We start from the raw sequence: 13,341 nt of genomic DNA, 5'->3' as shown, positions 1-13,341 counted from the left end.
TCCACGCATTCTGTCCAAATCCTCGATGGCAACCAAGTCAAACTCCTCCCAGATCGGTGTCTCAAGACTCGGCACGGATGTCTCCATTGGACCACTGACAGGGACCCAATCCTTCCGGATTTGAGCGATTTTATCCTGCAGATATTTCCCAAACTCCTCTGCCCTACCCTGTAAAGGGGCCTCCTGCGGCCTCTGAAACAAGAGGGAGCGGGACACCCGAAACAGGGCGGCAGGGCGGTTCTCTGCAGATGCAATGAGAGCAGCACAATATTGATGTTTGGCCGCTCTCAATGCCACAAGGTACGTCGTTAAATGGGCTCGTACCTGTGTTCGGTCAAATTCGGAACGGGAGGATCTCCAACGACTCTCTAGGCATCTCTTGCGGCGTTTCATCACCCTTAGCTCCTCGGTAAACCAAGGGGCCAGGGTGGATCGTTGCCGCCAGAGAGGCCGCAAAGGCGCCACCCGGTTCAAGGCCCCGGTAGTCGCATTATTCCACGCGACCACCAGGTCCTCTACCCGGGGGCGGGTCAGGGTTGCAGAAGGTGGCCCAAGCTCCGTCTGGAACCTATCTGGTTCCATCAGGCGCCTGGGGCGGAACCATTTAGTGTTTCCTGGTTCCGCCTCCCCGCAGCGGGGGGTAGCACCAGGGAAGTCGAGTCGGAGGAGTGAGTGATCTGACCATGACAGGGGAGTGATGGTTAAGTCCCCTCCTCCCAGATCACTCAACCACTGGCCAGAGACAAAAACAAGGTCCAGGGTGTGTCCTCCCTCGTGTGTCGGGCACACGAAGAATGATTAATCAAGGAGCAGTTTGCCTCACATAGTTGCAGGTTATTCCATCGCTAGAAGTTTTCAAGAACAGATTGGACAACTATTTGTCTGAGTTGATATAAGGACTCCTGCCTTGAACAGAAGGTTGGACTAGAAGACCCACAAGATTCCTTCCAGCCCTAAGATTCTATGAATTATTTTTTATTTATTTTTTTAAACAAAGTTTTATTGGTTTTGGGGTGTTTTGCAAAAGGAAAAGGTATGGGGAAGGTTACAAATTGTGGCAGCCGTAAACTGCGGTAGGTATACGCCCCCTCCAGACTCATGGTGTACATTTGCATAGCATTCAAATATTACATAGTATAACATATAGTCAGTGTGATAATTCAAAAATAATTTCAATCAATTTGTATCCTGTGGATTTTCTTACTTATTTGTGTGATCTGAGCTTTCTTGATGTCGCCCCATCTCCCCCCGTTGGCAGTGCTCCGGCCCCTCCCGTGTCTTGTGTATCTACTGGGATGTCTTCTGGTTTTTCTAGGAGTAATTTATTTTTTTCCATAAAGGCCTGCGCCTCTATGGGTATGTTAATTCTAACCCTTGTCTCCTCCCAGAATATTAACATACCTTCAGGCAGCAACCAACGAAACCACACCCCCTTCTGGTATAATTTATTCGCCAATTGCGAATAATATTTTCTTTTCTCCCTCACTTTCTTGGGGATCTGTTTCAGTATGGTTATCTCCTTATCTTTGTATATCAGGGCTTGTCCCCTTTGTGTATTCAGAATTTCATCTCTTGTGCTTTTCCTAAGAAATTTAATGTGCACCTCCCTGGGGGCATTGTGTGTTCTAGCATATGTGGAGTTCACTCTATAGACCAGGTCTATTTCCCACCCCATCTGTTGTTTTTCTTTCTGAGTATACTCAGCCAAGATGGTTGTCATGATGTCCCTAATGTTTTCATTATCTGTCTCCATCACATTCTGAAATCTAAGATAAAAGGACATTCTCTCAAACTCTATTTTCATTTGTTGGGCATCAAGCTCTTTGTTTCCCCTTTGCACGCCCTCCACACACCCCTTCATCTCAGCCGCCCCCTGCTCCAAGAGATCCAATCTCTGTGAGTTCTTATCAATTTTTTCCTGGTTCCCTCTAATTTCTTCTTTCATCTCCTTCAGCTGTTTCTTAATTCCTCTTGTCCCTGTAGAATTTGTTGGAACATTTGGTGAAACTCCAAGTCCGTAGTTTTAACTTGTTTAAAAGCTGTCAGTGTTGATTGTGTGCTCGGACTTGAGGTTGCAGATGTCGGGGCAGAGGCAGCAAAGCCGGACTTTCCAGGAGGTGGTCTTTTAGATGTCATTGTTAGTAATAAAGAGTCCAGTCAGTATAGAGAAGAATCAGTCAGAGTGGTAGAGCAGCCAAGGGAGTTCGGGGGGGGGGGGGGTAGAGAGACCAGGCAAAAGGGAACTCTCTATCACCCTGGCAGGGAACAGATGTTTTTCGCTCCAGAAAGTTCAAAAGCAAACAATCCACAAGAGGAGTATCCAAATAACACGGAGACAAAGACCGGAAGCCTGAAGTTGAAAGGTGGAGTCAAGTTCAGCTTTCATGAAGACAACGGAAGTGTGCCATCTTGCCCTGCCAACTTCGAGAACTGAGGCAACGAATAAAGTTTTTAGGATTCAAAGTTCCCAGAGATCACATTTTCTTGAAAGGGTTAAGTCTGAAGATCCATTTAGTTGGAGTGTGACCTCATTGGTTTGGCTCTCCCCCTCCTCCTTCCCTGGGGCTACGAGCACTTTTGTTTCTAGCCGCTTGTCCAAGGGGGGGGGAATCCCCCTCCCCTCCAGCCGCACTTCTCCAAGTTAAACAAAAGTTCCAATTAACACCACTGACAAGTTTTAGAATTGGTAATAGGTATGAAGGGAGTCTACGCCTCACCGCACCGCTGCTGCATCCTTCCAGTAGCTTTTTTTCTTCCGGACAGCCTCACAGCGAAGACGCTTCAGCGCGCCTCCCCTTCGTGCTCCTCGGTGCCTGGAGCGAAGCGGGAGACCCCCGACGGCCGCCGCCGATACAGGGGTCCTCCCGCCGTGCCACTCCTCCGGCAGAACGCCTCTCCGGGGCGTCCTGTGCCCCCCAAGGGGTGGGGAGCCCACCGGGGATGCGCGGGGCGAGCAGTCTCTGCACGTTGCCGTCAGCCGCCGGAACCGGAAGTCCAAGATTCTATGAATTATTATTTGCGTTTTAATTACTTATTTTTAATTTAATAGTTTTAAAAGACCAGTCTTTAAAGTTTAAGCAAAATGATTTTATTGAAAGATTTGAGCTTTCAGAGATAATTATTTCTGTTTACAGAACTGTGGATTACAAACTGAAGAATAACAACTGGTTTCGGCAAAGAAATGAAGCTGGAACGAAAGGCCATCTGGGCAAATGAGTGCTTGCTGGCAGTTGCTGGGGCAGCTGAGGCTTTCTGGGTCATGGCAAGCAGCCTCACAGGCATGCAGCTCTGGGACTGCTTGCCACCTTACAAGGCAGATGGGCAGGGACCTAAACACACAGATGGGGGAGATACAGGTGGGTGGCGGGGAGTTGGAGGCAGTCCCTTACTGAGGTTCTGGGCTGGGAGGGAGAAAGTTTGGAATGGTTTGGACTGAAATGGGTACCTGCAATTCCTGATTAATAACCACAGCCAAGAATGATGGGATTGCTGCTGTAAGGTGGCATGGCCAAATGATGTCTCACTTTAAAAGTAAAGGTTCCCCTTGCACATATGTGCTAGTTGTTCCCGACTCTAGGGGCTGGTGCTCATCTCCATTTCAAAGCCAAGGAGCCAGCGCTGTCCAAAGACGTCTCCGTGGTCATGTGGCCGGCATGACTAAACGCCAAAGGCACACAGAATGCTGTTACCTTCCCACCAAAGGTGGTTCCTATTTTTCTACTTGCATTTTCACATGCTTTCGAACTGCTAGGTTGGCAGAAGCCAACCAGTAACAGGAGCTCACTCTATTACGCGGCACTAGGGATTCAAAACACTGACCTTTCTGATTGACAAGTTCAGCGTCTTAGCCATCGCATCCGTCTGTCTCACTTTATGACATACCAACTTAAAATGGCAATCCCACCCAGTTCCAATTGTGGTCATATATTGAGCAATACCTGTACTATTTTGTGTAAAAATCCATGGATCAGGACATGCAACAATGGACTTGAGAAAGGGACAGAAATGAACAAGACTTTCTAAACTTGCACAAAAGGTGGTGGTGGGAAAACATATAGAGGACTATCAAGCAGTTAAAAAGGGGAGCAATCATCTGAGAAATTCAGCAGATTTTAAAGATGACTTCTGTGAAGAAATTGGCTGTACATCCGCTCCCTCAACAGATTACTGTACATTCAGGTTTCACTGTTTTCAAGGTCTATCTCACAGTTTAAAACACAGTAAACCTACTGACCCTTGACCCAAACCAACATAAATCTATTCATAGGTTTAGTTGGCCAGTCCTGGCAGTTCTCATATAAGTAATCTCCTTCCTTGTTTCCCTTTCCTTTAGCATTCCAATTCTAGAATCTTCTTCTGGCTTCCATTCTTTTCTACTTTCCCAGGCAAAGCATCCACAATCCTATCCAACGCTTGGAAGTTCAGGGAATACATCTAAAAATTTAATAAGGGTAAAAGAAATTGTAGTTAGTCTTTAGTTTTATGAACAACTTTATCAGTTGTTCTTCAGGGAAAAAGAGTAATCACAAGGAAATGATACTATGTTCATATCATTTGGAGATGAGGGAGACCTTCAGTTGGGGCTAAAGACCTTCAGTTGGGACTAAAGCTAACACTGCTCACCCCCCCCCCCACACACAATCACATTTACCCCACTGGGTAATTGAGTGGGTAGCGGATAGTCAAAAGAAGGGCACGACCTCGGCCTCAAAGGAGAGGGATTTTAATTAAATTGTACCCTGATGATTTGGTTTCCCACTGATTTTTAAAAGTAAGATAGGCAAGAGGAAAAAAGGGTGGTGGATTATGACTTACCCTTCGTCTCAGGTAGACCAAGGCTATAATGAAGAGTAAGACAACAAGAAAAAATAGTAACAGGCCAAATATTGTCTCAGTTGGTACAGAGGGCAAGCTGGCAAGCTGGGCACTGGCTGCAAGACAAAATTATACTAAATAAATCAGAATGGGGGGAAAAATCAGAGTAGATCAAAAACTAATAAACTCAAAAATCCATCTTTAGCTTAGTATGTGCACATTGTGTACCACATGGAAAATCAATTATCTGATCTCAAGTATCTGTAGTAAAATGGCAACAACTGGATGAGATGTAGTTCAGAACTGAAGCACATACATTTTGTAGTAAGTACATTAAGATGGGAGTGATCACAATGTTTGGTTGGATGAAACAATAAAATACAGAAGTAATCGCGAAGCACTGTATATAGCAAGATAAAAGTTTTGTTTATTTAGCAACAGGTCTCACTATATTGCATAGGGATGTATTCCTGCATATAGAATTGTACTTTTTGCTTTTGAGACTCCTGGGATCCTCCTTCCTTCCAAATCAACTGCTATTAGTGATTTGATTTAAAAAACAAGGTACAAATAATGTTAATGCTCCACCCTGTAAACTAAGAGAATTAGAAATCTCAGTCACAGCTGCTTTATTAGCTTTATCACCATTGCTGTGCTCTTTGATACCCTCAAATGCAAACTGGTGTTACTGATCACTAAAGGCTGCCTAGAGGATTAGATGATTTTAGAACAGTAAGTGAATTGGTTAAAATCAATTATCTGGTTGCATTCCAGGTATCCTTTAGGCCTCCTTGGTTGCCTTTGTGAGTGTGGAGAGACTGATTAATTCTTCTGGGCCTCTGAAGCGTTCAATCCCTTTAACCAATGTTCTTTTCTGAGTAGGCTGTCTGAATTTTATGACACCACCATTCCAATCTAGAAGCCCACACAGCTTTACTCTGAGGCCCCACAAGGTTTAGCCTACCTCTGCTTTTCAATCTCCATGTAAACATTTTAAGTGAGATCATCCAGAGGCTTGAAATGATATGCAATTAATAACCAGATGCCAACTATTCCTCCTTCTTACATTGAAAGCAAGGGAGACGATTAATAAAAACTGTCTTAAACGGTTAATAAATAGACTGTGTAACAACCTGTGGGTTGAACCCAGTACCTTGGATATCTCAGCAGTGGGTAGTTAATCTGTTGAGTAAATTGTGTTCAGCCTACTTGGGACCACAATATCTGTCCCCAGTCACTGTCTGGGCCTATTGTTGGGAAGATCAGATTGTGTGTGACACTCAATCCCCCAAATAAAAACAAAAGCTTCATTGGGGGTTGAGTTAGACAAGAAGTAATTGGATGGCCTAATTTTAATAATGTCATTGTCAGCTATAATCTCAGGCCTGTAGATGCTGCTGAATTGCAACCCCCAACGGTTTTAGCCAGGCTGAACAAGGGCGCGGGAGGGGGGGGATCAGTTGCAGTTCAGTTCCTTTGAAGGCAGGGAGTGGAGCTTTTTAAAAATCGGGACGGAGCTCCAAGACGACCGAATTGCTCCCCCTCCTCTCCCCGCCTGAAAAGGAAATGAGCTCAGGATCTCCCTCCTCCGCCTTCGCACGGGGGCTTTGTTCTGACAAAGAACCGAGCATGAAGCGTGAGAAGGGAAACAGGCGAACGGCAGCGCTGCTCTTCAGCCCTCTTCTCGGCTCTCCTTTGTTCAGGCGGAAGATGGGAAGGTCGAGGAACGAAATTGCAGCCCGTGCAATTGACACCGGCCCTGGCGTCTGCTGGGAACGCGCCAGGGCCCACCCAGCGCTCGGGGCGATGTTGTTCCAGCCCGTTACCCCCACCCTGGCCCCACTTCGCTCCTCCCTTTGGGGCGAGCGGCGAGGGAAACTGCCGCGGTTGCTTCCGCTCCTCTCAGCCACGGTACCCCCGGCTCCCGCAAGTGAAAGAGCCGAGGCGGGGCTGTGGCAGCAGGAGCCGCGGTCTCTCTCTCTCTCTCTCTCTCCCTTCTCCCTTTCCACCGGTGGCTGAGCGCATAAGCGGAGCCGAGGGCGACCACCAAGCGTCTGACAGCCTGGCTCGCCCTCCTTAAACACCTGCCGCAGCGATGGCTTCGCCTGGCCGGGTTGGGGAGAAGCCTCCGAGCTTTGTTTCGGAGAAGGGTTGCGAACGGGGGTGGGGAGCGAGGAAGTGAGCGGGGTGACGTCAGCGGCTCGTGGCTGGAACCCGTCCAGGTCACGCTCCCCCTTCAACAAGCGTCTGCCAGCCCAGCAAAACGTTGAAATCTTGCGGTAGAATTTCTCCGTGGGGTTCAGCAGAGTTTAGCCTGCCCTCTCATGTCGTCTGGGTCAGACTATTGCAGGACGTTAGATCTGAGCCTGCTTCTTCTGGGAGGGGGGGGGGTGGAAATCGGGAAACTCTTCTAATTCAAAAGCAGGGTATGAGGCTAAACAATGGGAACTGCTCAATACGATCTCGTTGTGCAGAGGGGCCGCCGCGCTGCGTTCTTGTTTGTTTTCAAGCCCAGTTTGTGGGTTTGGCTTCAAAGCCGGGATCACTTTTACCTGGTTTCTGAGCTTCATGGGAGATCTTTCAATCTTTATGCTATCTAGGGCAGCTGGTGAAGGGAGTAAGGGTGGAGGTTACTTTTGAATGCGGTTCCCAAACAACTTCTTGGAATGCATAATACCAGCAGAAGTTTCTATTTTCTCCAAGCTTCTGTTGATCTGCTTTATCCTGGCCCTGTGCTGAAGTTTCTACCTTCTTTCTCTTGTCAAGCATAAGCATGGGAACTGTTGTGATCCATATCATTTAGAGTGAAAAAGGCATTTCCGCAATTAAAGAAACAAAGAATACCTGCAGTTTCCAGGTGATACTGCACCGATCCCAGCTTCCCTTCTGGACCATGGGCACTGCATTCCCAGATGCCTGCATCCTTTGATGACACCTGGCGGAATTCCTGGATTGGGCCCCATTTCACAGGCCTACTGGAGCCAGACTGAGAGCTGTTGCTGGATTCCAGGTCTAGCCACTTCCACTGAAAATGCTCTTTTCCTGTGTAGTAGCTGAGGTTACAGATGAGGACCAAGTCAGAACCTTCAGGAATTCTTGGCCCAACAGTGTTGGTAATGACTGAAGAAAAGCAAGGAAACAGAAATCACCAATCCCTGTCCCTCTCACCTTCCTCTTACAACACTAAATTAGGTTAATCAAACTGCAATACTGGGACTTGGATCTATATAAAGTACTATATTATTATGTATTATTCCCATACTCAACAATCCTAGGTTGGATTGAGGAAGAATGACTAGTCTAAAGTCATAAAATGAGCTTCTATAGCTAAGAATATATTTGAACCTGGGTCTCTTTGGTCCTAGCCCAACTTCATAGCTACTACACTACACTTAGCTGTCTGAATTTAATTTCAGGTTGTTCACATTTTCAACATTCTGTGGAGCAAGTCGAATCCCGTGGGACACATTCATCCATTTATGAACGGCCATTATTTTGATGTCTGTAATTCTCTTTAATTTATTTAATTTCTCTTGGACTTCTACAGTTACTATTATATTGTTCTTCTTTTTTTTCTTCCTAGCATTTTTCCTGCAAGTGCAGGACCTGCTCTTCTTTTAATCAATTAAAAGAAAGAGCCCTGGTGGTGTAGTGATTAGAAATGCAGTATTGCAGGCTGGACAAGGAATAATGGATGGAAACTGAAAAAGGAGAGATTCAACTAGGAAATAAGGAGAAATTTTCTGACAGTGAGAACAATCAACCAATGGAACAGCTTGTCTTCTGTTGTGGGCGCTTCATCACTGGGAGCTTTCAAGAAGAGACTGGACTGCAATCTGACAAAAATGGGGTAGGGCCATGATGGTGAACCTATGGCATTCGTGCCAGAGGTAGCATGCAGAGCCCTCTCTGGACACGCGCGCCATTGCCAGCTGCTCTTCCGGGTTTTGTCAAGCGCATGTGTGACTAGCTGTCCGGCGCACACGTGCGCAACAGAACCCGGAAGAGCAGGTGGCCGCTCTGCGCATGCTGAAAAGGTTAACCATTACTGGTGTAGGGTCTGCTTGGGCGGGGGGTTGGACTAGATAACTTACAAAGTCTCTTCCAACTCTGTTAATCTGTATCTATTTATAACTCTGCCCACAGTCTGGAGTTTGATCCTGACAGGACTCAAGGTTGACTCAGCCTTCCATCCTTCCGAGGTTGGTAAAATGAGGACCCACATTGATGGGGAAAATATGGTGACTCTCTAAACTGTCCATAGAGTGCTATAAAGCACTGTGGGGTGGTATGTAAGTCTAAGGGCTATTGTTATTGCTATGCATTGGTTGTGCAAGAAATTGACCGATTGGCTTGTTGCCTGACCCTGACTGGCTAAGAAAGAATGACTGGCAGTCCAAAGTCATCCAGATGGCTTTCATGTCTAAAGCAGGACTAGAACTCACAGTCTCCTGGAGATTTCTTTCTCAATTCCTTCCTCAAAACTCAATTTTCCCAGAAGCAGAAAAAAAATCAAGCCAGGCAAACTTTTAACAAATGGTAATGTTTCTAGTAAAACAAACTTAAAAACTGCCTATGAGGAATCGTAGCCATTAACATATACAGTACTGAAAGCTCTGACTGCAGATATGAGGAGTGGGTAAGGCAAGAATTTAAAAGAGCGGGAAAACAACCCGGCCTAATGCCTGCCCACCACCAGGCTCAGTACCACCAAATATGACTCAGAGTTTCCATTCATTACGGCTGACTCTCAGATAAATAATCATCGAATATCAGCCTTGGATATTTTTTTCCTGGGTAAGGAATCCCTCTCTGATTCTCAGAAATTGACTGGGCAAGCCCCTGCAGTTTTCTTGACAGGGTTTTTCTGAAGTGCCATTGCCTCCTTCCTAGGGCTGAGACAAAGTGATTGGCCCAAAGTCACCTAACCGGATTCTGCCCAAGGTAGGATTAGAACTCACAATCTCCCTATTTCTAGCCTGATTCCTTAATAGCTACACCATTCTGGCTCCCATACGAGCAATACAAGCATTTAAAAAAATAAGGGAAGCTCTTTACTATAGAACTTTAGAGCAGGTTTTTTTTTACATGGAGCCTGTGGATTACAGATCTAAGAAATCTGTATGAAAAAAATATAACTGTTTTTACTGATCTTCAGCTAAATTTTAGTTTGTTGTGTCATAATGTATATAGGCAACAATATAATGTATTGCCCACAGACTCCAAAAATGTTTGCTAACTTCAATAAATCCAACTGTCTAAAATGATTATACCTTAAAAAAGAATATTGTCAGGTTGTCCATTTAATGGGTTAATAAAGAAGATATATTGCTATATTATTATGTATCTCTTGTTTTTTAATCTTTTGATTAAAATCTGAGCATAATTGGTTTCCCTCCGTAACTACACTATGTATTTTATTTTATGCATTAAAATATATCTTTCCGAGAAGGTCTGTATAGGTTTCACCCAATTCTCAGAATAGTCCATGAGAGAAAAAGGTGAAGAGTTTTGTTCTATAGCTATTCTGACTGAGTTTAAGTCTACAAGTCTTTTGATCTGCTTGCCTCACCTATTACTCTCTGGATACATTGGTCATCAGTTCCATCTTTCCAGATAGCCTGGCCAATGGTGGGAATGATAGGGAGTCCATGGAATGATAGGAGACATCGTATTCAATTATCCCACAGTGGTAAGTATTCTGATGGTCCATGGTCCTACCTCATAAGATAAATGTGCTACCAGTTCAACTTTCTTTCAGGGTGATGGGAGATAGGATGGATTATGTTCCCTTAACTTTCAGGGGAAATCCCTTAAGAAAAGAATGGACCTGCTACAAGTTTCTTCCTCACCTGCTATCACTGCCAGAGTGACATTCTGAATTATAGTAACGCCTTGGATGGTGATCTCGCAGAGATATTGGCCTGCATCATTTAATCCAACAGCTGGCAGATGAAGAGTGAAATCTTGATAATGTTCATAACTGGGAGTGGGCTTAGCCTTCAGATCTCTCCCTGTCATGTATCTCCATTGGACGGCCACTCCTGAAATCCCATAATTCGTGGGATTGGAATTCAGGACACAGGGCAGATCCGCATCAGATCCAGCTGCTGTATAGATGACAGAGGGGGCTTGCTCAGTAAATCCTATAGAGGAGATAATAAAAATAACACTCTGTGTTTAGCGGTGGGATACCAGAGGGTGCAAAAATGAGCGATAGCTAGAATTCAGTGCACAATGGTCTTTCTGACTCATTCAAGCACACTAAGAATGAGAGAGAAATACGCATGTTTTTACTTACCCTGGTTCTCCCCCGCCCCCCCAAAGAGAAGAAATGAGAGAAAAGAAGATGAGATGAGAAGATGGATCTCACCTATAACTTGCAGGTTGTATCTGACCGCAATTATCTCCCCATCTGCAAAGGTGAGTTGGCAAACCCAGAGCCCACTGTCACTACTGACTGATTCAGTGATAAGCAGGGTTTGACCCATAGGATGAAGCCTGTAGGAGGTGCGGACGAGGACATCTCTGTGGAACCAGAGGATGTTGGTAGGATTTCCTGGGTGGCTGGAGTTGCAGTTTAGCCTGACCGATTCAGATTCAATTAGAGGACGAGAAGGGTGAGCAGTGACTGTTAAGAAAAGGAAAATTGTGTAGTAATAAGTCATAGAACACTTTGATCCCTAGCCTATGGGACTATTGATGAATTGATTGTCAGGCCTGCCATGTTCTGAAGACCTATTTTTATGATATGGAGGAAGGGAGTGAGAAAAGTAGGGAAATCATGGTTTCTTGAATCACCCTATCAGCCCGGTTTTGATACTGTTAAATGGATAGCTCTTACAGGGAAAAGAATGCTGAAAATAACAAGGCAAGATGGTGGAGAGTTTCATGTCCCACATAGTCTTAGTTAGCTTACTGCTTCTATTCAATGGGGGACACGAATCATTTTGAAATGTTGAATCATACAACTTCAGAATTGTTGCTTGCTTATCAAAGAATCCAAGTTTTTAAAGGATTCCATCCATCCAGATTCAGGCTTTGTCCCTGTGAGAGTCTGCATACTTTTCTCTCTGAGCAGCTATCCCATCCACCTACCTGACACCAGACCAAGCTCCACGAGGCAGTGCCAGTCCTTGTTCCCATGCCTCACGTGTGCCTCATAGGTTCCTGCGTCTTCCTTCAGCAATGGCTTAATCTGGAGTGAAAAATTCCCCTTAAGAAAGCCAGTATCCCAAACAGTTACTCGGCGCATCATGGAATGGGCCAGACTCTTCAGCCCACTGGGCTCCACCTTGAGCACCAAATGACGTTTCATGGAAGAACTGGTCATAAAGAAAAAAGGAAAAGAAAAAGTGGAATATAAAACAGAAGTGCCACCGATCCACTCTGCCCTCCATTCCAAATTAGATAAAACTGGATCATTTTATCTTACCTGCCCCCATGGCGCACCCAGTGAACCTCTAATCCTTTGTACAGGTGCCTCAAGTTGTCTTTCACCGCCTGGGGACTCAGGTAGCAAGGAAGGGTCACACCTATGCCTTCCTGACCCCACACCCTGTACTTCTCTCCTGTTAAATAAGGTATATTTCTGGCTGCAGGAAGATTATTGATCCAATGCAAAATAAAAGACATCATGAAAGTAGCTCAGCCCTGAGCCCAAACAAGATAAAGGTGTATGAAAGAAGACTCGGAAGGGGACAATCTGTGGTTTTAAAACATGGAAGACATAGCTAGATAATAACATATTAGGCAACAAGGGCTGAATTGCAAGGAAATGATACAAAACAATTAATGCAGATTTTCTCTCTCCCTCCCCCCACATCTACCTGCCCCAACTTACCACTGGTCATCTGCAGAATAAGAACAAGAGTGCAGAAAAGCAGGAGTAGAGTCATCCTGGCATCTGAGAGAGAGGTGAGTCCTCCAGCCCCCTCAGCCCCTTGCCAATTGGCCTGGCTTTGAATGGGGGTGGATTGACCTGGTTTGCACAAGAGATTCAGACAAAGGTAGGAAAGATGAATTTCTGATCAAAGGACACTAAAGGTTGCCCTTATATTGCAGATGGGCTATTGGTTTCCTGATTGCATTGAAGTGAACGTCACAGCCGAGAAATTAGCCCCATTTTTTAAAAAAAAAAAAAGCAAAAAAACAAAAACATGTGCAGGAAGGCAGAACGGTTCTGAAAGCACTTTTCAATGGAAACTGTTTCTTTCTCATTCTCTCTGCTGGTTAATGACCACAATAACATTTTTTTTTCTTCCTCTTTCAGTCCATTCATTAACTATTGTTTTTGCCTGCAGTGGAAAATATATAAGGGCTAATTTCTCAGGAAGTACCTTTGGTGTATTTTTCTTTGAAGTGTTGACATTTTCCCCTTTCTGATATTTTTATTTTTGACTTTCTTTGAAGGAATAAAAATAGTAATATCTGGAGACAGCAGAAGAGAAGAGAAAGAACTGGAGAAAATCACAAAATACAATGACCTGCACGTAGAAATAGAACGACTGTGCAAAAGAAAGCAAA

The 13,341-nt window shown here is 45.0% G+C and overlaps 1 protein-coding gene across 1 annotated transcript; it reads right to left on the bottom strand.

The window, feature by feature from the left end:
• Positions 1-3,112: 3,112 nt before the first annotated feature.
• On the bottom strand, positions 3,113-12,838 carry LAG3 (lymphocyte activating 3). Its single transcript, XM_081944971.1, has 8 exons — positions 12,659-12,838; positions 12,251-12,386; positions 11,914-12,140; positions 11,189-11,446; positions 10,668-10,961; positions 7,660-7,935; positions 4,816-4,931; positions 3,113-4,434 (listed from the first exon to the last, which is right to left on the bottom strand). The coding sequence occupies exons 1-8, from the start codon at positions 12,711-12,713 to the stop codon at positions 4,330-4,332; spliced, it is 1,467 nt and encodes a 488-aa protein (XP_081801097.1). The 5' UTR covers positions 12,714-12,838; the 3' UTR covers positions 3,113-4,329.
• Positions 12,839-13,341: the final 503 nt, after the last annotated feature.

Source organism: Natrix helvetica (assembly GCF_964273705.1).
Source record: "Natrix helvetica genome assembly, chromosome: 2".
Classification (NCBI taxonomy): domain Eukaryota; kingdom Metazoa; phylum Chordata; class Lepidosauria; order Squamata; family Natricidae; genus Natrix; species Natrix helvetica.
Note: the sequence above shows the minus strand (reverse complement) of the source record. Positions and strands in the feature narration are given on the sequence as shown.